Source organism: Hypanus sabinus, chromosome 11, assembly GCF_030144855.1.
Source record: "Hypanus sabinus isolate sHypSab1 chromosome 11, sHypSab1.hap1, whole genome shotgun sequence".
In the NCBI taxonomy this organism is placed as follows: domain Eukaryota; kingdom Metazoa; phylum Chordata; class Chondrichthyes; order Myliobatiformes; family Dasyatidae; genus Hypanus; species Hypanus sabinus.
In genome coordinates, this window is record NC_082716.1 from 352,837 (window position 1) to 379,851 (window position 27,015).

A 27,015-nucleotide genomic window follows, 5' to 3' on the forward strand; every position below is an offset into this window, starting at 1 on the left:
TCTCGTAGGGTCAACAGCCATCTAGCAAACTTGTGCCGTGAAGCGCGGAAAGGGCATCCCTTGCATCAAAGCTTGGTCTGGCCATTCACTGCAACAGAACTTCCCCGGGGTCGCAAGATGGCGCTTATGGAGTAAACCGCTTTTGGCTTTGCTCCAAACCTTTTACGTCTTTTTAACCTACAAACACCCCTTAAATGATCTTTTTTTACTTATTCTAAAGGGGTTTAAACATATAGAATTTTTCTTTTTAACTAGTCGATCTATTTTCAACTCGCTGAAATGTCTAAAGTAAAAGAATTGAAACAGACGAAAGAACCGATAACTTTAGAAACTATTGTAAAGCTTATAGAAGATAAATTTGCGGGTCTGGAGAGAAAAATTACTGAACAGCTTTTTGCGTTTGATGAGCGTTTAAAACAGGGGTGGGCAAACTTTTTGACTTGTGGGCCACAAAGGGTTCTAAAATTTGACAGGGGGGCCGGACCAGGAGCAGATGGACGGAGTGTTTTGGTAATACACCTCATAAGAGAAAATAAAATATCATGGGATATGTAGAAAACATGTGCTTTAATTTCAATTGAAAATGAACAAATGCATTATAACAAAATATCTGTCTTTGAAGTCCCATGGTATTTAGCTATTTATTGAAATGACTTTTAAAACACTGAAAATTAAATTAATAAAATACAGCTTTTTTTAATAGTAACAGTTATTATTTTAAAGCACTGAAAATTCTGTTATCCTTCAAGATATTATCATCATCACTCTCCTCCTGACTGTCTTTATTTCAAAAACGGTAGGAGATGCAGGTCTACTTGTCCTGCTCCTTCTTATTCAATTGTCCCCTGTGCCAAAACTCAACAACGACCAGCACAAAGACAGAACACTGACAGTGTGCCAGTATGCGGAGCGCGTTATTTGATCTGGAGCGCATTTTTTATTTTGAGAACATACGTGCACCTGCGCACTACTCATGTCCATCACTTAACAGAAATGACATGTAACATGTAAGGCTTATTGAAAAAAATATTTTCAAATGCATTTTTTATATAACACAACGAAGAAACTTATTTTTAATTTCAGTGGGAACAGTGTTGTTGGTCTCCCTTTTTAGCCAGCGCATCAAGGTCTGGATTTAGTTTTGTTGTGGCGATTCTCAGGATGGATCTGAGGTGTTGGTCAGTTAACTTGGATCTGTGGCTGGCTTTGTTGATGTTCATGACGCTGAACGACTGTTCACACAAATAGGTCGAGCCGAACAAAGAGTAAAGCGCAAATGTGGAGTAATACGCTGCACCTCAACAAAGGTCAATGTATATAGAGTGCGTCATCTAATGGGAAAACGCCAGAATTGCGGGGAGAAAATGTTAACAAGGTTTATTAATATAATTTCATCAAGCTCTGCGGGCCAGATTAAAAAGCTTAATGGGCCGCATATGGCCCGCGGGCCGTAGTTTGCCCATGCCTGGTTTAAAATCATTTGAAGGAGAACTTAAAACACTTTCACTGGAACTACAAAAACAACAAGCAAATATTTTGGTGCTTGAAGAAGCCGCTCGTAAGAAAGAACATATTATCGAAACTTTGCAACAAGAGCAAGCTTCGACTTCTCAACAGATGGATCGTTATAAATCTAAAATTATTGATCTTGAAAATCGCTCTCGAAGACAAAATCTTCGGCTAATTGGGATTCTGGAAAAGTTTGAGAGCGCTGTCGTTTCTAAACTTCTAATGGATGTCTTCGGTTCAGAAGTTCTGGACTCTCCTCCAATAATCGATCGTGCTCACCGTATCTCTCGCTATCATTCTGATTCAGATAAACCACGGCATGTAATTCTCCGGATCCATTACCCTCATATCAAAGAGTGACTGATTCGAGCGGCTTGGAAAAAGGGTATGATTAACTTTCAAGAATTCAAACTTCGTATTTTGGAAGATTATAGCCCTGAAGTTTTAAGGGCAAGAATGGCTTTTAGACCGGCTATGTCTAAATTTCACCAGGAAGGCTACAAGCAAGCGCTGTTATTTCCAGCACATCTGAGAGTTACTTCTGAAGAAGGGACTGTTCGGCTGTTTAAATCTCCAGCGGATGCTCAAAGTTTTTTGGAACAATGACACTCTATCGGATTGACTAATTTCGATCCCTTACAGAATGATGTTTTTTTTTAGGTATGGCTGACATGTATTTTTTATATATTGTAAAAGTTCTCTTGTTTTTGGTTTATTCTGATTTTATTATTTTTTTATATTTTATTAATCTATTAACCTTGAAAATAACTGATTAGGGTTCCTTGTTTTAAGTTTTTATAAGCTTTTTTTATATTTTTAACATTTAAATATTAAGATTTAAAAAAAATAATAATAAAATGGCGTTTCTTCTTCCCGACAGACTCTAGCGCTTGGAATGTCATATCCGTTTTGATGAGTTTGAAAGTTTTAAACTCTTATTTAAAATACTAATTTAGTAGTATTTATTTATGGGTTTTATCAATTTAATTTTTTAACCCTTTTGTTATATATATATATATAATACTAATTTTATATTTTAACTTTTGTTATATTAACCCTTTCTTATAATATGGGTTGTTTGTATTTTTTTCAATTTTTTTTTGTCTGAGTTGCCGTCTTGAGACACGGGGGTAATTTTAGTATTAGATTGCCTGCTTGCCTCTTTTTGGCTTTTTTCCTGGGGTTTCGAGGGTGGAGGGAGGGGGATTTTTCTTTTCCTTTTTTTTCTTTTTGCTTGCTTTTTGCATAGTTTTATTTCATGGGCCTATATGAAACTACAAAAATGGTTGCAGTGCCGTGACTTCAGGTTTCTCCTTGAACTCACTTCCTTCTTCCGGGTTCATGAGTTCACTTTTTTTTTTAAACTTATGTGTTAACTGTAATAAATATTGTCAATATGGATAGGATTATTAATTTTGTTTCTTGGAATACTAATGGTTTAAATCATCCGATCAAACGGAAAAAAATATTCAAAGTATTCCATAGAATGAATGCTAATGTTATTTTTGTGCAGGAGACTCATGTAAGGAAGGTGGATAGTCAATGTTTTTTTAGGTTTTGGAAGGAACAACAGTATCACGCAAATTCGCAAGCCAAAGTAAGATGTGTTTCTAGTTTTATAGACTCATCAACTTCTTTTATACATCATGAAACAATTTCAGATCCACAAGGTAGATTTTTGCTTATTACTGGTCTACTTTTTAATCAAAAAGTTGTTTTAGTTAACGTTTATGCTCCAAATACTGATTGTCCTGAATTTTTTAAATGCTTATTTACATCCTTTCCTAATCTGAATCAATATAGACTGATAATGGGTGGGGATTTTAACTGTTGTTTAAACCCTGTGATGGATAGATCCAAGCCTACCCAAACTCTTCCGAATAAATCGGCTTCTCTTATTAACTCTTTTATGATTGATTCAGCTATTTGTGAAATTTGGCGTTTTCTACACCCTAATGACAAAGAGTTTTCATACTTTTCCCATGTTTATCATAATTACTCAAGAATTGATTACTTTTTCATTGATCACCATTTACTCACAGACGTTACTGATTGTAAATATGACTGTATTACCATATCTGATCATGCACCTCTGAAGTTATCTATTAAAATAACGGATTCATATATCAATGCTAAATTTTGGAGGTTTAATCCTATTTTATTGCAGGATTTAGACTTTGTTAACTTTATTAAACAACAAATCGATTTGTTTTTCGCAACAAATTCTACAGTAGAGATCTCTAGTGGAATTTTGTGGGATACTTTTAAAGCATATATTCGTGGACAGATTATTTCATACTCTGCTGGAGTTAGGAAACGAACTAATTCTAAAATATTAACATTAGTTGATAAAATCAAAGCAATTGATAAAATTTATTCAATGACCCCTAGTAAAGAACTTTATAAAGAAAGAGTGGAACTTCAAATGGAACATAGTTTATTATTATCCTCTTCATTTGAAAGTCAGTTAATTAAATCAAAAACTCAATTCTATATGCATGGAGATAAGTCTGGTAAATTATTGGCTAACCAATTGAAAATTGTTTCGGATAAACGACAGATTACTAGAATTCGTAAACAAGATGGTACTCTGACGATTGACCACAAAGAGATAAATAGAGCCTTTCAAGATTTTTATAACTTCTTATATCAATCAGAATTCACTAAGGACTCTTCTATAATAAATGAATTTTTAAGGAAATTGAATATTCCAAAAGTAACTGTTGAGGATAATGTAATTTTAGATACACCTATTACGGAGTCTGAAATAGAAAAGGCTATTTTTTTAATGAATTCTGGTAAAGCTTCTGGTCCAGATGGTTTTCCTGTAGAATTTTTTAAATCTTTTTCTCCTATACTTTCTCCTTGGCTTTGTAAAATTTTTGAAGATGTATTAAGTGTAGGTAAATTACCAAAATCTTTTTATGAAGCTTCTATTTCTTTAACTCTTAAAAAAGATAAAGACCCTACTGAATGTGCATCCTATTGACCTATATCCTTATTAAATATGGATTTTAAGATTTTCAGTAAAATTTTGGCTATTAGATTAGAAAATATATTACCTCGAATTATTTCCGAAGATCAGACTGGATTTATTAAAAATCGCTATTCATCTTTTAACATTAGAAAATTAATTAATATTATTTATACTTCTTCATCTAAAATACCAGAATGTGTTATTTCTTTAGATGCTGAAAAAGCATTTGACAGAGTTGAATGGCCATATTTATTTACTACAATGCAACAATTTAATTTTAGTTCAAAATTTATATCATGGATTAAATTAATATACCATAAACCTTTAGCTTCGGTTTTTACCAATAATCAAAGATCCCCTTTTTTTTCAGCTATTTCGTGGTACAAGGCAAGGTTGCCCTTTAAGTCCTTTACTATTTGACATTGCTTTAGAATGGTTGGCTATAGCTATTCGTGAATCACCTAATATTCTGGGTATTACCCATGGGGAGAGGACGTATAAAGTATCATTGTACGCTGATGATTTGTTATTATATATATCTGACCCTGAAAAATCTATCCCTGCTATTTCGTCTTTGCTTGCTCAATTTAGTAATTTTTCTGGTTATAAATTGAATTTTAACAAGAGTGAACTATTTCCATTAAATATGCAAGTTCCAATTTATAAACATTTACCATATAAAATTGTTACAGATTATTTTACTTACCTAGGTATTAAAATTACTAAAAACATAAAGATTTATTTAAGGTAAACTTTTTACCTTTAATTGATCAAATTAAGCAACTTGCTATTAGGTGGTCTCCACTATCTTTGTCATTGGTTGGTAAAGTTAATGCTATTAAGATGATGATACTACCTAAATTCTTATATTTATTTCAAGCATTACCAATTTTTATTCCTAAAGCTTTTCTTGATACTATTGACTCTAAAATATCTTCTTACTTGTGGCAGAACAAAAATCCTAGATTGGGTAAAAAATATTTACAGAAGCCTAAGAAGGAGGGCGGCTTGGCTTTACCAAACCTAAGATTTTACTATTGGGCAGTTAATATACGGTATTTAATATTCTGGATACAAGAATTGACTAAAGCTACTTGCCCACAATGGGTAAATTTGGAATGTAAATCTGTGGAAGATTTTTCACTGATTTCAATCTTAGGATCTTCACTTCCTTTTTCTTTATTCAAATTGAATAAACAGATAACTAATCCTATAGTCAGATATACATTACGAATTTGGTTTCAATTTCGTAAATTTTTTGGTTTGAATAAATTTATTTTATCATGTCCTATAATATCTAATTATTTTTTCACCCTTCATCTATGGATCAAGCTTTTCTGTTATGGAAAACAAAAGGTATAACATGTTTTCGTGATCTGTTTCTGGATGATAACATTATGTCCTTTGAACAGCTATCTAATAAATATAATTTACCTAAAACCCATTTTTTTTAGATATTTGCAAGTTAGAAATTTTTTGTATAATGAGTTACAGTCTTTTTTGAAAGAATGTCCATTGGACATTACAGATAGAATTTTAGCCCTTAATCCTTATCAAAAGGGTTTAGTAGCCATCAGTTATAAGATTATCATGAATTTACAGTTAGATGTATCAGAAAAAATTAAGAAGGAATGGCAAGAGTTGCATTGTCCTATATCTACTGAGCAATGGGAAAAAATTTTATTATTGGTAAATTCATCCTCTATTTGTGCTAAACATGCCCTAATACAATTTAAGGTTGTAAATAGAGCTCATATGTCTAAGGATAAACTGGCTCGATTTTATTCTCATCTTAACTCAACCTGCGATAAATGTCATTCTGATGTTGCTTCATTGACTTATATGTTCTGGTCTTGTCCTTGTTTACAAAATTATTGGAAAGATATTTTCAGTATTATTTCAAAAGTCTTAAATATTAATTTTCAACCGTATCCTCTTACTGCAATTTTCCGTTTACCAATGACGGATAATAATCGTTTATCTGCTTCATCTCAACGAATGATTGCATTTGTTACATTAATGGCTAGAAGATCTATTTTATTGAATTGGAAAGAAATTAATCCTCCAACTGTATTTCAGTGATTTTCTCAAACTATTTCTTGTTTGAGTTTAGAAAAAATTAGAAGTATGGTTTTTGAACCTTCAGTTAAATTTGAAGAAACTTGGAGACCTTTTATTCAACATTTTCACATGAGTTGAATTGTCTTTTCCTAAACCTTACTTATCAATTGGATGGAGGTTCGGAGTTATTGGCACTACTGTATATGTACTTAATATTATTCAATGGCCCATGTTGGTTAGTGTTTTTTTTTTGCTTTTTTTTCTCTTTTTTTGGGGGTTTTTCTTTTTTTTTTCTCTTTTTACTTCTTTGTTCATTAGTGTTCTGGGTTTGAGAGGTTATATATTTTTATTATTACATATCTGAATGTCTATTTAAACTATTAATTATGTACTCTCAAACATTTTGTATTCATGTTTCATTTATGTTTGTTTAAAACTAATAAAAAGATTTAAAAAGAAAGAAAAAAGAACTTCCCCTAGCTGTCTTGGATCCCACCATGCCGTTGGATCCGGGAGGGGATGTCGAGAGGGTGGGTCTGGACCTATGCAACCCCCTACTCACCTAAAATCCATTGACAAACACGCTGTTCCTTTCTGAGGAGTGGGGGTATCCTCAACACCTCCAAGTCCTGTAGCGACGGACATGTGGCAAAGCGGTAGGCTTGACCAGCTGGGAGATGTAGTCACAAGTCTGCAAGCAGGTGACAGGTGGAGAGAGCGGTTGCACATGGATTACAGAGTGGAGATCTGGTGAGAAAGCACCCTCTGCGTCTGAGCAGCCCTGTTAGGGAGGCACTGCTCACCCTACAATTAGGGAAGGGCCTAGAAAAGGTGGCTCAAACAAAGCCTGCTGACACCAACCTGGCCAGTCTACCGCGGCTGGAGAGTCGTCTAACTCTAGCGGTAAGAATCACAAGCAGAATCTGACCGTCACCTCACGGAACATACGATCTCTGTTGGACAATGCTAACTCTGATCGCCCCGAGAGACGCACTGCACTTGTTGCTTGTGTGCTCAAGGACTACAACGTGGTCATCGCGGCTCTCTAGGAGTCTCAATTCGCTGGAGAGGGTGTGCTTTGTTAAGAGAAAGGAGGGTACACATTCTTCTGGTCTGGCAGGCCCGAAGAAGAACGAAGAGAATCTGGTATGTGCTTGGCTATCAAGAACTGCCTAGCAGCAAAGCTACCAACCCTGCCAGTTGCTGTAAATGACCAAATCCAGACCTTGTGTACACCTCTGCAAGGAAAGCGCCGCCTCACCATAGTCAATGTTTACGCCCCAACTCTAACTAATCCCAGTGAAGTCAAGGAGGCATTCTACAGTGAGCTGAAAACCACCATCAGTAGTGTGGCAACTTCCGATAAGCTACTGTTGCTGGGAGACTTTAATGCTCGGGTTGGCAAGGATTCCACTGTGCGGCCTGGTGTGATTGGACGCCAAGGGGTTGACAACAGTAACGGTAACGGTCTACTGCTCCTCTCGATGTGCACAGAATTCAAACTGTGCATTACTAACACACTGTTCAGACTTCCAGACAAGCTCAAATACACATGGATGCATCCACGATCTAAAAGCTGGCATCTCATTGACTGTGTCATCACCCAACAACAAGACATCTCTGATGTCCATATCATCAGAGTTAAGCTTGGAGCTGAGTGCTCAACTGATCATCAAATGGTGTGGTTGGATCTATTTCTATCGATCAAACCTCCATGCAGACTGAATGCTGCCAAACCACCCAGAAGGCTGAACACCACCAAATTGAAACACCGTGAGTGTGTTGATGCCCTGAAATCCACTATGGAAACTGCTCCAAGCAGATTGGTTGAGAATTCACCAGACGATATTACTGAGCACTGGAATGCCTTCAAAGAAACTGACTACAGCGTTGCCCAGGAAACCTTGGGGAAAGTCAAGCACAAGCATCAGGACTGGTTTGATGAGAGCAACCCATTTGTGCAAGACCTTCTAAGAGCTAAGGCAGCTGCACACCAGGCTCTTCTTCAACACTCAAACTCAAGTTCCAATAAACGTGCCTTTTTGAATGCAAGCTATGAAAGACCAGTGGTGGGTGAACAAGGCCAAGGAGTTACAAGCCTTTGCTGACTGTAATGACTCAAGAAGCTTCTAAGAAGCAATAAAGGTTGGGCATGGTCCATCAAAACAAGGCACCTCACAACTCCTGAGCAAGGACAGTGCATCCATCTTCACTGAGAAGTCAGAGCACATGAAAAGATGGTAAGAGCACTTCCACAAGCTGCTGAACAGACCAGGAACTATCACCGATGAAGCACTGGGAAGAGTGCACCCTCAACCCATACTGTTTGAGCTAGATACTCCCCCTACTCTTCAAGAGCCTCAAGAAAGCTGACATTGCCCCATCAACATGGGAGGATCTGGCTCAAGACTGCTCACAGTGCAGGGACACCATCAGAAAAGGTGTGGACGCTGCTGAGAATAAGCGCATAGAGGCAACAGAGGAAAAGCACAGGAAGCGCCGCAACAGAGCTTCTGCCCCTGTTGCCCCTCCAGGCCTCATCTGCCAAGGATGTGGCAAGCAGTGCCTATCAAGGATCGATCTGTACAACCACTCCAGGATGCACATATCAAACCCCACTAACTGACTGAAAGGAACCATCATCATCCTATGGAAAAGAGAGGGAGAGGGAGAGAGGGAGGGAGGGAGGGGGAGAGGGAGAGAGGAAGGGAGGGAGGGAGAGAGGGAGAGAGAGGGAGAGAGGGGGAGAGAGAGAGGGGTGGGGGGGAGAGAGAGAGAGAGAGAAACAGAGAGACAGAGACTGTGCAGACGCAACAGAAATGTTCCAGGTGCAGATCAAGCAAAGAACTTTAAAAAGCAGCTAGTTTTCGATGCAACAAAGTGTTCCCACACAGGTCCAGTGAAGAGCTTTAAAAGCGCAGACTCTGTAGAAGAGGGGTCCCATCTAGTGGAGCGGTCATTGTAGGAGCAGTCATTGTTGGAGTAGTCTGAGTCAGAGTAATAAGGCTTTGGCTCAAGAAGGCTTCGGTGAGAACAGGCGAAGGCAAGGTAAGAAGTTCATTTCTTACTTCTTATTTCTTTTTCTAAATTAACTTGAGAAATAGGGGGCATGTCTACTGAGCAAGTGTTCTGTTCTAGGAGTCAGATGTGGGATTTCCAGGAGACTACCAGCCTCCCCGATGGCTTCATCTGCACCAGGAGCATCGAGATGCAGCTCCTTAGAGACTGTGTTAGGTAACTGGAACTGCAGCTCGTTAGGGAAAGGGAAACGGTGATAGACAGGAGTTACAGGCAGGTAGTGACCCTAAAGATACCCAAGAAGTCAGATAAATGGATTACTGTCAGGAGAGGGAAGGGAGAACATCAGATAGTGGAGAACACTCTTGTGCCATCCCCCTCAACAATAAGTACTCCATTTTGAGTATTGTTGGGGTGGGGGGGGGGGAAACAACCTACCTGGGGAAAGCAACAGTGCCCTCGTCTCTGGCACTGAGTCTGACCCTGTGGCTCACAAGGGTAGGGAACTTAAGAGGAGGCAGCAGTAATAGGGGACTCTATAGTCAGGGGGACACATAGGTGATTCTGTGAACGCAAAAAGGAATCATGGAGGGTAGTTTGCCTCCCGGGTGCCAGTGTCCAAAATCTTTCGGGATGCGTCTACAATAACCTGAAAAGGGGGATTGAGCAAGCAGAAGCCATGGTACACATTGGTACCAATGTCAAAGGAATAAAAAGGGAGGAGGATCTGAAAAAAGAATATACAGTATTAGGAAGGGAGATGAGAAGCAGGATCTCAAGGTTAGTAATGTTGGGATTGCTGCCTGTGGCATGCGACAGTGAGGATAGGAAAAGAATGAGGTAACAGATAAATGCGTGGCTGAGGAACTGGAGCAGAGAGTGGGGATTCAGATTTCTGGATAACTGGGGCCTGTTCTGGGGAAGGTGGGATCTGTACAATAGGGACAGGTTGCACTTGAATCTGAGGAGGACCAATATTCTGGCAGGCAGATTTTGGGAGTGGTTTAAACTAATGTGGCAGGGATATGGGAACCAGGATGATAAAGCTGAGGATGAGCCAGCAGGTTTACAAGTAGATGATGGGTGTGACACGAAGGTAAGGAAGGACAGGCCAATGATTGGGTACACATATTTGGGGAGCAAAATTCAAAAGGCAAAGAATGCAGCACTGAAGATGTGTAGCATTTGGAATAAGATGGACGTAATTAGAGTTTGGTAGGTATGATGTTGTGGGCATCACTAAGTCATGGCTAAAAGTTGGGAGCTTAATATCTACTTTATATTGAAAAGTCAGGGAGGAAGGCATAGGCAGTGGTGTGGCTCTGTTGGTAAGAGATGGAATTACATCTTTAGAAAGAGGTGACATAAAGTCAGAGAATGTTGAATCTCTGTGGGTGGAGCTAAGGAACTGCAAGGGTGAAAACACCATTATGGGAATCATATATTGGCCTTCCAATAGCAGTCAAGATATGGGGTTGAATTCAATTAAAGTGAATTGAATTGAATTTATTATTGAATTGAGCTTACAAGGACAGTTGGAAAAGGCATGTAAGAGGGCATAGTTTTAAGGTGCTTTGAGGTAGGTACAGAGGGAAAGTCAGGGGTAAGTTCTTCACACAGAGAGTGGTCAGTGTGTGGAATGCACTGTCCGCTAGGGTGGTGGATGTGGATACAATAGATTCTGTTAGATAGGTACATGGAGCTTAGTAAAATGTAGGACCATGTGGTAGGGTAACTCTAGGCCAGGGGTTGGCGACGTTTACCACTGAAAGAGCCAATATGGACCCATTTCCCACAGAAAAGAAAACACTGGGAGCCACAAAACCCGTTTGACATTTAAAATGAAATAACACTGCATACAACGGGGTTTTTTTTGCCTTTATGCTATGTATAAACAAACTATAATGTGTTGCATTTATGAAATTGATGAACTCCTGCAGAGAAAACGAAATTACATTTCTGCATGCAACAAAAACATTTTGAACTCCGAAAAAAAGACGTTGGGTTGAAGGTTACTCCATAGTTAGCCTACCTTGGATCGAAGAATTAAAAGAAAGCGCGCACTGGCGGGTATCAGGCATTGGCAGTGGTGATGTATATTAATAGCGATAAAAAACACGTTGTAGCGGTGTAGCACTACACGCAGCGCTAAAATAAAGACACTGCAGTCAAAGGTAACTTTATTCGAACTAAACAGAACTTGCTTTAAAGCCTCCCTCAACCCGTCCCCATGGGCGCGGATGCTCCAAAAGACACGTACTCACAAACCCCCGTAGGCTATCTAACTTAGCCGGAACGGTGGCTAATTGTGAGCCGGTTCGGATGTGCCAGGAAATGGGGTCTCCACAACGTTTTTAGATTGTACAAGATCACCATAATCTTCAAATTTCGAATTACATTTCAAAAACTAACAAACCACGGGGAGCTGCAGCACAGAGATTAAAGAGTCGCCTGCAGCTCCGGAGCCGCGGGTTGCCGACCCCTGCTCTAGGCAGTTTCTAGAATAGGTTACATAGTTGGCACAACATTGTAGGCACAAAGACCTGTAATGTGCTGTAGATTTCTATGTTCTATAACGGTAATGATAAAATTGCAATGGGGGACTTCAATATGTAAGGGGTTTGAGAAAATCAGGTTGGTGTAGAATTGCAGGAGAGGGAATTTGTGAATGCCTATGAGATGGCCTTTTAAAGCAGCTTGGCTTGAACCTACTTGGGAAAAGGCTATCTTAGATTGGGTGTTGTGTAATAACCCAGATCTTATCAGGGAGCTTCATGTAAAGGAACTCTGAGGAGAGAGTGATCATAATACGATTGAATTCATACTGCAATTTGAGGGGGAGAAACATAAGTCATATGCATCAGTATTGCAACGGAATAAAGGGAACTACAAAGGCATGAGAAAGGAGCTTGCCCAGGTGGATAGGAGGAGGATACAGGTAGGGATAATGGCATAGCAGAGATGACTAAAGTTTTGGGAAATAGTTCACAAGGCGCAGGATAGATATATCACACAGGAGAAATTGTTCTCAAAAGGGAGGAGTGGCAACCATGGCTGACAAAGGAAGTTAAGGACTGCATAAAAGCCAAAGAAAAGTAGCAAAAGTGAGTGGGAATTTGGATGATTGGGAAGCATTTAAAATCCAACAAAAGGCAACTAAAATACTCTAAGAAGGATACTCTAAGAAAGATGAAATATGGGGGTTCTGAAAGAGGTAGCGTCAGAGATTGTGGTGGCATTAGAAATGATCTTTCAAAAATTATTGGACTCTGACATGGTGCCAGGGGAATGGAAAATTGCAAATATTACTCCTCCCTTTAAGAAAGGAGGAAAGCAGCAGAAAGGAAATTATAGACCACTTAGCCTGACCTCAGTAGTTGGGAACATGTTAGAGTCAATTGTTAAGGATGAGGTGATGGTGTACTTGGTGACACAGGTCAAGATAGTACAAAGTCAGCATGGTATGGTTTCCTTCAGGGAAAATCCTGCCTGATGAACCTGTTGGAATTTTTTGAGAAGATTACAAGTAGGATAGAAGAGCTGGCCATTGTATATTTGGACTTTCAGAAGCCCTTTGACAAGGTGCCACACATGAGGCTGCTTACCAAGTTAAGAGCCCATGGTATTACAGGAAAGTTAATGACATGGTTAGAGCATTGGCTGACTGGTAGTAGGCAGCGAGTGGGAATAAAAGGATGCTTTTCTGATTGGCTGCCAGTGACTAGTGGTGTTACACAGGAGTCGGTGTTGGGACCACTTCTTTTTATAATTTAGATGATGGAATAGACAGCTTTGTTGCCAAGTTTACAAATGATACAAAAATTGATGGAGGGGCAGGTAGCGTTGAGGAGATAGGTAGGATGCAGAAGGACAGAATGATTAGGAGAATGGGCAAGAAAATGGCAAATGAAATAAAATGTTGGAAAATGTATGGTCATGCACTTTGGTAATAGAAATAAATGTGCTGATTAAATTTGTCAATCTATATGAAGATAGGAGGTGCTGAGGAAGCACCATGATTGCAGAAAGGCAGACAAATTGGAAGAACAGTGGCAGATGGAATGCAGTTTTGGGAAATACATGATAATGAATTTTGGTAAAAGGAACAATAGTGTGTACTATTATCTAAATGGGGAGAAATTTTAAACATCAGAGGTGCAGAGGGACTTAGGGGTCCTCGTGCAATACTCCCAGAAGTTTAACACAGGTTGAGTTTGTGGTAAAGAAGGCAAATGCAATGTTGGCATTTATTTCAAGGGGATTAGAATATATAAGGAAGGAGATAATACTGAGCCTTTATAAGACACTAGTCAGGCCACACTTAGAAGATTGTCAACAGTTTTGGGCCCTATATCTCAAAAAGAATGAGTTGTCATTGGAGAGACACGAGGATGATTCTGGGAATGAAGGGGATAACATATGAGGAGTGTTTGGCAGCCTTGGGCCTGTACTCACTGGAATTTATAAGAATGTGTGGGGATCTCATTGAAACCTACTGAATGTTGAAAGGATTAGATGAGGTGGATGTGGAGAGGATGTTTCCTATGGTGGGGGTATTCAGAACTGGAGGGCACAGCCTCAAAATTGAGGGGCGATCTTTCAGAACAGCGGTAAGGAGGAATATTTTTTTTAGCAAGTGAGTACTTAATCTGTGAATGCTCTGTTACAGACTGCAGTGGAGGCCAAGTCCGTGGGTATATTTAAGGCAGAAGTTGATTGTTTCCTAATCAGTCAGGGCATCAAAGGATATGACGAGAAGGCAGGTATATGGAGTTCAGTGGGATCTGGGATCAGCCACGATGGAATGCCAGAGCAGTCTTGATGGTCTGAATGGCCAAATTCTGCTCCTATGGCCTTATGGACAGTGAGCATGTCAGCGCATGAGTATTTGGGATGGTGAATGGGGATGTGCACGGGTGTGTGAGATGGTGAGTGTGACAGTGTGTGGGTATGTGGGACGTTGAATGGTCAGTGCATCGGTATGCAAGCAGTCTGCACATTGGTTGGGTGGCCATTCTGTGACTCACCTGAAGCAGGAGGTGGTACTTGAGAACTCTTTGCATGGGCACCACCAACAGATCTCTCAAGGTGAACTTCCCGTTGTTGGCTCGCCTTGCACATTCCTGCACAACAACAACATTAATATAGCAAACATCCCCAGGGAGAATCAGTAACAATCAGTGGGCAGAACCTAGTGCAGATGGACAGTGAAACAAGCATTTGAGAGACTGGTTGCAGACATTTTGGTTAATGCTTGTCAGATGCTGGTGTCTGGGCTGTAACACCTCTTTGTGTGGTGTTAATATGTGAACTGTGAGGCTATCCTGTGAAATGTGAACCTATTTACTGTGAGTTTATGCTGTGATGGACAGAGACCAGAAACACTTATGTGGTATGAATTGTGAAATTAGCCTCTGAGCTACTTATTGATCAGATGGTGAAATCACAGTGAGTGATTTAAAAACTAGTTTGTCAGTCACACCATTTACACCATCTACTGCACCCATCTATCCTGAGGCTGTGCCCTCTAGCCTAGACTCTCCCACCATGGGAAACATCCTTGTCATATCTACTCTGTCTAGGGCTTTCAACATTCGAAAGGTTTCAACGAGATCCCCCCACATGCTTCTGAATTCCTGTGAGTACAGACACAGAGCCATCAAACGTTCCTTGAATAATAACCCTTTCATTCCTGGAATCATCCCTCTGAACCTCCTCTGGACCCTCTTCAATGCCAGCACATCTTTTCTAAGATGAGGGGCCCAAAACTGTTCACAATACTCAAGGTGAGGCCCCACCAGTGCCTTATAAAGCCTCAGCATCACCTCCTTGCTCTTGTGTTCTAAACGTCTTGAACTGAATGCTAGCATGGCATTTGCCTTCCTCACCACCAACTCAACCTACAAGTTAACCTTCAGGATGTTCTACACAAGGACTCGCAAGTCCTTCTGTATCTCAGATTTCTGGATTTTCACCCCGTTTAAAAAATAGTCTGCACAATTATTTTTACTATGAAAGTGAATGACCATGCATTAGTACTTCACCATGTCTTCAATCTGAGCCTGAGTCTCCAGAGGGTTCCTGTGCTGTGGAAGACGTCCTGCCTCGTTCCTGTACCAAAGACACCATGCCCCAGTGGCTCCAATGACTACAGAATGGTGGCATTGACCTCCCACATCATGAAGACCCTGAAGAGACTTGTTCTAGAGCAGATCTGGCCTATGATTAAGCCACACTTAGAACTCCCTCCAGTTTGCCTATCAGCACCAACTAGGAGTTGAGGATGCCATCGTCTACCTGCTGAACCATGTCTACGCCCACCTGGGCAAGCCGGCGAGCACTGTGAGGGGCATGTTTTTTGACTTCTCCAGTGCGTTCAACACCATCCACCTTGCTCTGCTGGGTGAGAAGCTGACGGTGATGCGGGTGGATGCTTCCCTGGTGTCATGGATTATTGATTACCTGACTGGCAGACCACAGTACGTGCGCTTGCAATACTGTGTGTCAGACAGAGTGGTCAGCAGCACTGGGGCTCCACAGGGGACTGTCCTGTCTCCCTTTCTCTTCACCATCTACAACTCGGACTTCAACTACAACACAGAGTCTTGCCATCTTCAGAAGTTTTCTGATGACTCTGCCATAGTTGGATGAATCAGCAGGGGAGATGAGGCCGAGTACAGGGCTACGGTGGGAAACTTTGTCACATGGTGCAAGCAGAATCATCTGCAGCTTAATGTGAAAAAGACTAAGGAGCTGGTGGTGGACCTGAGGAGGGCTAAGGCACTGGTGACCCCTGTTTCCATCCAAGGGGTCAGTGTGGACATGGTGGAGGATTACAAATACCTGGGGATATGAATTGACAATAAACTGGACTGGTCAAAGAACACTGAGGCTGTCCACAAGAAAGGTCAGAACCGTCTCTATTTCCTGAGGAGATGAGGTCCTTTAACATCTGCCGGATGATGCTGAGAATGTTCTATGAGGCTGTGGTGGCCAATGCTATCGTGTTTGCTGTTGTGTGCTGGGGCAGCAGGCTGAGGGTAGCAGACACCAACAGAATCAACAAACTCATTCGTAAGGCCAGTGATGTTTTGGGGGTGGAACTGGACTCTCTGATGGTGGTGTCTGAAAAGAGGGTGCTGTCCAAGTTGCATGCCATCTTGGACAATGTCTCCTATCCACTCCATAATGTACTGGTTAGGTATAGGAGTACGTTCAGCCAGAGACTCATTCCACCGAGATGTAACACTGAGCGTCATAGGAAGTCATTCCTACCTGCGGCCATCAAACTTTACAACTCCTCCCTAGGAGTGTCAGACACCTTGAGTCAATGGTCTGGTTCTGGACTTATTTCCACTTGGCATGATGAACATTATTATTTAATTATTTATGGTCTTATATTGCTATATTTCTTCACTATTCTTGGTTGGTGCAGCTGTAACGAAACCCAATTTCCCTCGGGATCAATAAAGAATGTCTGTCTGTCTGTATTTCATTTGCCACTTTCTTGCCCTTTCTCCTAATCTGTCTAAGTCCTTTTGCATCCTACCTGTTTCCTCAACACTACCTGCCCCTCCATTAATCTTTATATCATTTGCAAACTGCCAATAAAGCCATCTATTCCATCATCTAAATAATTTATATACAGCATAAAAAGAAGTGGTTCCAACACTGACCCATGTGGAACACCACCAGTCACTGGCAGCCAACCAGAAAAGAATTGTTTTATTCCCCACTCACTGCCTCCTGCCAAACACACAATGCTCTAACCAGGTTAGTAACTTTCTTGTAATACTATGCACTCTTACCTTGGTAAGCAGACTCATGTGTGGCACCTCATCAAAGGACTTTTGCAAGTCCAGATATACAACATCCACTACAACCCCTTAATCTATCCTACTTGTAATCTCCTCAAAGAATTCCAACAGGTTTGTCAGGCAGGATTTTCCCTGAAGGAAACCATGCTGCCTTTCTACTATCTTGTACTGTGTCACCAAGTACTCCATCACCTCATCCTTAACAATTGACTACATATCTTCCCAACCACTAAGGTCAGGCTGACTGGTCGATAATTTTCTTTCTGCTGTCTTCCTCCTTTTTTAAAGAGTGAAGTTACATTTGCAGTTTTCCTGTCCTCTGGCACAATGCTGGAGTCTAATGATTTTTGAAAGATCATTTCTAATGCCACCACAATCTCTGACGCTACCTCTTTCAGAACCCTATGATGCAGTTCCACTGGTCCAGGTGGCTTATGTATCTTTTGCTCTTTCAGCTTTTTGAGTACCTTCTCTCTTATAACAGTAACTCACCCACTTCTCTCCTTCACACACCACAACATCTCGCACACTTCTAGTGTCTTCCAGACTGAAGACTGACACAAAATACTCAGTTAGTTCATCAGCCATCTCCTTGTACCCAGTTATTATTTCTCCTGCCTCATTTTCTAGCAGTCCTATATCCACTCTCATTTCATTCATTTTTAATATACTTGAACAAACCTTTACTACCCATTTTGATACTACTAGCTTGCTTTCATATTTCATCTTTTCCCTTCTAATGATTTTTTAGTTGCTCTCTGTAGGTTTTTAAAAACTTCCAAATCCTGTCTTCCCACTAATTTTTGCTTTGTTGTATGCCCTTCCTTTTGCTTTTACAATAGCTTTGATTTCCCTTGTCAGCCATGGTGGCACTATTTTACCATTCGAGTACTTCTTCAATTTTGGAATATCCATGTCCTGCATCTTCCTCATTTTCCCCAGAAACGCACACCATTGCTGCTCTGCTGACTTCCCTGCCAGTAGCTCCTTCCAATTTACTTTGGCCAATTCCACTCCCATACCACTGTAATTTACCTTACTGCACTGAAATACTGCTATATCAGACTTTACTTTCCCCCTATGAAATTTCAAGTTGAACACAATCATATTGTGATCACTGGTTCCTAAAGGTTCTTTTACCTTAAGCTCCCTAGTCACCTCTGGTTCATTACATAACACCCAATCCAGTATAGCTAATCCCCTAGTAGGCTCAATGACAAACTGTTCTAGAAAGCCATCTGTTAGACATTCAACAACTTCACTCTCTTAAGATCCATTACCAACCTGATTTTCCCAATTGACCTGCATGTTAAAATCTTCCATGACTACCATGTTTATTGCAACAGTCTGCGATCTCTCTGCAAATTTGCTCCTCTAAATTCCACAGGCTTTTGGGAATAATATAATTCTGTTTACATGGTCATACCTTTCTTATTCTTCAGATCCATCCATAAAGCCTCACTAGATGAGCTCTCCAGTCTATCCTGACTAAGCATTGATGTGAATTTTTTCCTGATTAGTAATGCCATGCTCCTCTTTTAACCCCTACCACTCTATCAAGACTAAAACAACAGAATGCTGGAACATTTAGCATTCAGTCATACCCTTCCTGCAACCAAGTCTCACTATTGGCTACAATGTCATAATTCCACATGCTGATCCATGCCCTAAGCTCATCTGCCTTTCCTACAATACTTCTTGTATTGAAATATATGCAGCTCAGAACATTAATCCCACTATGCTCGGCCTTTTGATTCCTGACCTTGTATGTCGGCATAACAACGTCTTTATCCACAATTACTCCATTATCTGTTCTGGCACTCTGGTTTCCATCCCACTAGAACTCTAGTTTAAACCCAACATGTAGCAGTAGCAAACCTCTCCACCAGGATATTAGTCCCCCTCCAGTTCAGTTGCAAACCATCCCTTCTGTACAGGTTTCACCTTCCTTGGAAGAGAGCCCAATGAATTAAAAATCTGATGCCCTCCCTCTTACACCAACTCCTTATCAATATGTTAAACAGTATGGTTTTCCTATTTCTGGCCTCTCTAGCAAATGGCACAGGTAGTAATTTTGAGATGACAACCTTGGAGGTTCTGTCCTTTAACTGAGCACCTAACCCCATTAACTCACTTTGGAGACCATGTCACTCTTTTACCCATGTCATTGGCACCTACATAGACCGCGACCCCTGGCTGCTCAGCCTGCCACTTAAGAATTCTGTGGACCCAATCTGAGATGTCCTGGCACCCAGAAGGCCAGAAAGCATCTGGGGATCTTGTTCTCATACACAGAACCTCCTTTCTGTTCTCCTAACCAATGAATCCCCTATCACTACAGCTTGCCTTTTCTCCCCTCTTCCCTTCTGAGCCACAGAACCAGACTCAGTGCCAGACAACTGACTGTTGTGGCTTTCCTCTGCTAAAGTCACCCCCCAACAATATCCAAACCACTTCCTTAAGGCTGTTATAGCCAGAGGTGGTAATGGGGAGAAGCTCCCACTACCTATTAAATGCTCCTGGACGCATGCGCCACAAAGAGTCTCTGACAACCAAGTCTAGCTCTGGCCTTCACGTGTGGCTTAGCTACTAAGCCTGGCAAAGTTGCTTCTACTGTCAGGAGAAGGGGCAAAAATGGGTTACTGGTGCCTTAAAAACAGTTGCTTTGCGCAGATGTGTGTTACAAGAATCATCCTTTCTAATAATGATCAGTGAGGCACAGAGAATCTGTATTTACCAACAAGTAACTTTTATTGTCTCAAATTAAAAGCATGTGGGTTCACAAAGACAATTGGTGTGTCTGCATCCCTGTCCTTGATTCATCCAATCCACTAATTGTAGGCTGTAGTTTCTCCTGGCCAACATGGGGCTCATCAGCCGTGGTGGGCAGCTCATCTAGAAGAAGGAAAACTCTGATCTCAAACTTCTGCTGCCTTGTGGCTACACCCATTCATAGGGGAGGCTTTGGAAGTAAACCCCGACAGAAAAATCCAGAGCTGGAACCAAACCGTATGGTCACTGCCATTCCTTTGGATTCATCAGTTTCATGGCGAGGGGGAGCTTGCTCTCCATATTGTACTACCCAGGCTTGTGTACCTAGACAGCTAGGATGCAATATCCATGGTCATCTCTGACCGATGGAGGCCTCAAATACCTGCTATTGAGGGGAATGGCCTCAGTGGTACTCTGCACTGACTGCCTATCCCCTTTCACCCTCCTGATGGTCACTCAGTTATCTTTGTCCTGCACCTTGGGTGTAACTATCTCCCTGTACATCTTTTATATCAATCCTTCAGCCTGCTGAATGACCCAAAGTTCATCCAGTCCTTGCTCCAGCTCCATTAACAGGTCTCTTAAAAGCTGCAGTTGGACGTACTTCTTGCCAGTGTTGTCGCCTGGCCTGCAGAGTTCCTCCAGCATTTTGTGAGTACCACTTACACTATAATTACTTCACTTAAACTTGAGGATCCTTGTCAAGTGCCTAATTATGCACAATCCAATTTTTCCACGGGAACTGTGGCGCCCCAAATGTGCCGACTGCCTCTGTTTGCTTCTTCTAAACTCTCTCTCCTTTTATGCATCCAGTGCCTCCTCAGGACTGTGGCACACAAAATGTTGTCATAGTAATCTTTCACAAAAGAATTTAACATAAATTTTGTTAACAAAAATACTAAACATGATTATTACCTCAAGTTTCAGCCGCAGATCTTGTCTTGATTTACTGATCTCATCCAAGCACTTTATGGCATCCTCCACCTTACTGCAATACTCGCTGTAAATTAGCAACCTTTGGAGTGGAGGAGGTGAAGTAGAAAGACAAAGGAAGAAAAAGCGAGACAAAAGGAAATGAGGGCAGAGAGGGAGAGTTAGAAATGGAGAAAGAGGAGAGCGACAGGCACAATGAATGGAAAATAAGAGAGAGAGAGAAATTGAGAGTGAAACATAGAGGGGGGTCAGGGAGGGGGGAGAGAGAGAGAGGGAGAAGAGAGAGGGAGGGGGAAGAGAGAGTGGGGAGAACGAAAGGGGAGGGGTGAGGGTGAGATGGTGAGGGGTAGGGGAGGGGGAATGTGAGGGGAAAGGGAGAGGAAGAGAAAATTCAAAAACCATGAAGAAATTAACACAGTTCTATGTGCCTTTCAGCACCCCACACACAACCAAATACCCTGGAATCTGAAGGAGGCTGACAGCAGGTGTATAGTACCTAATGTGCACAGCAAGCTCACACAATGAGTGGGTGGGCGAAGGTAAAGATGTGTTTGGAGGTAGGATCTCTTTGGAGATGGCAGAAGTCGTGGAGAATGATGTGTTGGATGTGCAGGATCATGGACAAGAGGAACTCTAACACTATTAAGGCAGAGGGAAGATGGGATGACTGCAGATACTCAGGAAATGGAGGAGATGCAGATAAAGGCAGCGTCAATGGTGGAAGAAGGGAAGCCACAATCTTTAAAGAAGGAGAATATCTCTGATGTCCTGAACAAGAAAGCCTCATCCTGGGAACAAATCTAATGGAGACGAAGGAACTGAGAAAAGGAAATAACATTTTTACAGCAGACAGGGAGGATACAAGAACAGTCATGAGAATCAGTAGCCTTATAAAAGATATCACTCAACTGTATGTCTCCAGAGACGTCGGCAGAGAGATCAAGAAAGGGGAGGGAGGTGTCAGAAATGGACCAAATGAATTTCAGGGCAGGGTAGAAATTGGGGGCAAGTTGATGAAATTGACATAAGAAATACGAGCAGGAGTAGGCCGTCTGGCTTGTCGAGCCCCTCATCTCTGAAATCAGCTTGGTGAACCTCCTATGCACTGCCTCCAAAGCCAGTATATCCTCCCTCAAGTAAGGAGACCAGAACTGCACGCAGTACTCCAGGTGCAGCCTCACCGGTATCCCATGCAGTTGCAGCGTAACCTCCCTCCTCTTAAATTCAATCCCTTTAGCAATGAATGTCAAAATTATATTTGCCTTCTTGATAGTCTGCTGCACCTGCAAACCAACCTCTGTGACTCGTGCACAAGCATTCCCAAGCCCTCTGCACAGCAGCATGCTATAATCTTTTACCATTGAAATAATAATCTGATCTCCTATTTTTCCTTCCAAAGTGGTTGATCTTGCATTTACCAACGTTGTACTCCATCTACCAGACCCTTATACACTCAGTTAACCTCTCTTTATCTCTCTGCAGACTCTCCATATCGTCTGCACAATTTGCTTTTCCACTCAATTTAGTGTCAACAGCAAACTTAGATACACTACACTTGGTCCCCTCTTCCAGTTTGTAATTGAATATCATAAACAACTGCCCAGTCCCTGTGGAGGCAGGAGCAAGCAGTGTGAGATAAGGGAACAATGAGGTTGGTGGCAGTGGATGGGAGACCGCCAGAGTTGATAAGGTCAGTGATGGTGTTGGGGACAGTTATCTGTCTGGAGTGGGGTCTTAGACAGAGACAATAGTTATTGTTTGTTATTGTTTTCATACTGAGGAATAGTCTCAGTCAAAAACATTGAAAGTTCATTTCCTTCCATAAATTCTCCCCGACTGGCTGAGCTCCTCTAATATCTTGTGTGTATTGCTCAAGATTTCCAGAATTTCTTGTGTTCCTTAGTATTCTCAATTTTAGTGAGCTGACTATCAGACATTTAATTCAGAAGCTGTTACACCTATGAAATGACCTCACTTACTGAAGCATGATGGAAGTTTGGAGAGTGATTGAATACACCATGGGCGAATGCAGCTCTAAAAACTTCAGAGATGGTCAACCCCATTCACTAACCTGGCATCCCAAATTCCTCTCTAAACCCTCTCTCAGTCCACCACCAGTGCACAGAGGGTAAGAATAGGATGATATGGCCAATGAATGCATGTCTGAAGAGTTGGTGCAGGGGTAAGGTATTGGATATCTGGATCATTGGGATCTCTTCTGGGGAAGGTATGACCTGTATAAAAGCAACAGGTTACATCTGAACTCAAAGGGGATCAATATTCTTGTTGGCAGGTATGCTAGAGCTGTTGGGGATGGTTTAAACAAATTTGGCAGAGGGATGGGAACCAAAATGGCAGGGCTGGAGATGAAGCAGCCGGTATACAACTAGATGTAGTTTGCAGTGAGATTGTCGGGAAGGACAAGCAGATTATTGGGCAAAATTACAGTCAATGGGATGAGTTAAAGAGTAACAGGGGGCCAAAATCAAAAAAGGTGATGAATACAGAACTGAGGGTGTTAAATTTGAATGGGCGCAGTATACAGAACAACATAGATGATTTTGTGGCACAGTGAGACATTGGCAGGTATGAAGTTGTGGGCATCTCAGAGTCATGACTGTAAGAAGATCATAAGTGAGAGCTTATCATCCAAGGATACACATTGTATTGAAAGGACAGGCAGGTAGGCACAGGGGGTGGTGTGGCTTGGTTGGTAAAAAAAAACAAAACCAAATCTTTAGAAAGAGGTGACATAGGATCAGAAGATGTAGAATTCTTGTGAGTAGAGGTAACCAACTGCAAAGATAAAAAGACCCTGATAGAAGTTATATACAGGCCTCTGAAGAATAGCCAGATGTGGGATACAAATTAAAATGGAAGATAGAAAAGGCATATCAAAAGGGCAATGTTATGATAATAAAGTGCTATTTCATTATGCAGGCAAATTGGGAAAATCCTGTTGTTCCAGATCCCAAGACAACAAACTTGTAGAATACCTATGAGATGGCCTTTTAGAGTAGTTTGTGGTTGGGCCTGAGCCCACCAGGGAACAACATTTCTGGATTAGCTGTTATTTAATGACCCAGATTTGATTTGGGAGCTTAAGATAAAGGAACCCTCAGGTCAGCTGATGGCACAGTGACATCAGCGCTGGACTCCGGAATGGAGGTTCCCGGGTTCGAATCCAGTCAGGCCATTCCCGAGTACGCTCTCCATCTGTGCTGGGTTGAGTGTTGAGCTCGTAACTTGACCTCATAAAATAAAGAAAAATTACTGCGAAATGCCTGTGTGAGGAGTGGCGCGCCACACAGTCTTTCGTTCTGCGCCTTGTATGGCATCAAAATGCCTGACGCAGGCCTCTCAGGCCTGAGTCGATGTCATCATCATCATCAACAATACTCAGGATCTAGTGATCATATTACGATAGAATGCACCCCGCAGTCTGAGAAGAAGAAAATAAAGTCAGATGTATCAGACTCTCTTGAATCAGAGGTATGAGAGAGGTGCTGGCCAAAGTTAATTGGAAGGGAACACTGGCAGGGATGAAGGCAGAAGAGCAATGGGTGGTGTTTCTGGGGATAATCTGGAAGGCAAAGGAAAGAAACATATCAAAGATAAAAAAGTATTCTAAAGGGCGGATGAGACAACTGAGGCTAACAAGAGAAGTCAAAGACAGCATAAAATCAAAGTGGCATATAACATAGCAAAAATTAGTGGAAAGGTAGAGGATTCGGAAGCTTCAAAAGACCAACAGAAGGCAACTAAAAAGCAACAAAGAGAGAAGAGATAAAATATGAAGGTAAGCTAGACAATAATTTAAAAAAGGGTGCAAAACGTTATTTTCAGATAAGACCATAAAATATATGAGCAGAAGTGGACCATTCAGCTCATCAAGTCTGCTCCACCCTTTAATCATGGGCTGATCCAATTCTTCTAATCATCCCCACTCCCCTGCTTTCACCCCATACCCTTTGATACCCAGGTTAATCAGGAACCTATCTATCTCTGCCTTGGCCTCCACAGCCACATGTGGCAACAAATTCCAAAGATTTACCACCCTCTGACTAAAGTAAATTCTCTGCATCTCTGTTCTAAGTGGACATCCTTCAATCCTGAAGTGGTGCCATCTTCTCCTAGACTCCTCCACCATGGGAAGTAACTCTGACATATCTAATCTATTCAGGCCTTTTAACATTCAGAATGTTTCCATGAGATCCCCCCTCATTCTCCTGAACTCCAGGGAATACAGCCCGAGAGCTGCCAGATATTCCTCATATGGTAACCCTTCCATTCCTGGAATCATTTTTGTGAATCTTCTCTGAACCCTCAATGTCAGTATATGCTTTTAAAATAAGGAGCCCAAAACTGCACACAATACTCCAAGTGTGGACTCACAAGTGCCTTATAGCCTCAACATCACATCCTTGCTCTTATATTCTATATCTCTAAAAAGTAATGCCAACATTGCATTCGTCTTCTTCACCACCAACTGAACCTGGAAGTTAACCTGTAGGGTGTCATGCACAAGGATGTCCAAGTCCTTTTGCATCTCTGCATTTTGAATTCTCTCCCCATCTAAATAATAGTCTGCCCGTTTATTTCTTCCACCTAAGTGCATGACCAGACACTTTCCAACATTGTATTTCATTTGCCAATTCTTTGCCCATTCCCTTAAATGTTCACGTTTCTCTGTGGGCTCTCTGTTTTCTCAACACTATCCGTTCCTCCACCTATATTAGTATCATCGGCAAATTTAGCCAGAAATCCATTAATCCCATAGTGCAAATCATTGGCATACATTGTAAAAAGCAGCTGTCCCAACACCAAACTCCACAGGTAACTGACAGTCAGCCAGAATAAGATCCCTTTATTCCCACTCTCTGTTTTCTGCTGATCAGCCAATGCTCTACCCATGCTAGTAACTTCCCTGTAATTCCATGGGCTCGTATCTTGCTAAGCAGCCTCGTGAATCACCTTGTCAAAGGCCTTCTGAATTTCCAAGTATACCACATCTATTACATCCTGCCTGTAATTTCCTTAAAAATTTTCAGTAGGTTTGTCAGGCTGGATTTTCCTTTCAGGAAACCATGCTGGCTTTGGCCCCTATGGTCATGTGCCTCCAGGTACTCCGAAATCTCATCCTTAACAATCAAACAATTTTCCATTTATAGTTTCCTTTCTGTTGCCTCCCACCCTTCTTAAATAGTGGAGTAACATCTGAAATTTTCCAGTCATCCGGTACAATGCCAGAATCTATTGATTCTTGAAAGATCATTGTTAATGCTTCCGCAATCTCTCCAGCTATTTCCTTCAGAACCTGAGGGTGCATTCCATCAGGTCCAGGAGATTTATCCATCCTCAGACTTCCTAAGCAGCTTCACAGTTGTAATTTTTACTGGAGATACTTCACTTCCCTGACACTTTTCTTTGTAATCACTCTTCTCTAAGGGTTCTATAAACTTAAGCTCTGTTATCATCTCCAGATCATTGCACAATACCCGATCCAGCACAGCCAATCCCCTAGTGGGCACAACAACAAGTTGTTCTAAAAAGCTTTTCAGTCTGCTGCAAGTCATCATTAAAATCACCAAGATCCTTTTCCATAGTGAATACTGAAGTAAAGTATTCATTAAGTACCCCTGCTATTTCCTCTGGTTCCATAAACACTTTCCCACTGTCACATTTGATAGGTCCTATTCTTTCATGTCTTATCCTCTTGCTCTTCACGGACTTGCAGAATGCCTTGGGGTTTTCCTTAACTCTGCCTACCAAGGCCCTCTCATGGCCCCTTCTAGCTCTCCTAATTTTCTTCTTAAGCTCCTTCCTAGTAGCCTTATAATCTTCTAGATCTCTGACATTACCTCACTCTCTGAACCTTTTGTAAGCTTTTCTTTTCTTCTTGACTAGATTTATCACAGCCTTTGTACA

The 27,015-nt window shown here is 41.3% G+C and overlaps 1 protein-coding gene across 1 annotated transcript in view; it reads right to left on the reverse strand.

Moving 5' to 3' along the window:
- Positions 1–27,015, reverse strand: part of LOC132401643 (guanine nucleotide exchange factor VAV3) — a 451,830-nt gene that overhangs the window by 232,838 nt on the left and 191,977 nt on the right. The window contains exons 9-10 of the mRNA XM_059983657.1: positions 21,070–21,169; positions 14,593–14,688 (exon numbers count right to left, since the gene is read on the reverse strand). Of these exons, the coding sequence (XP_059839640.1) occupies positions 14,593–14,688; positions 21,070–21,169 (196 nt within the window). The remainder of the gene's footprint in view (positions 1–14,592; positions 14,689–21,069; positions 21,170–27,015) is intronic.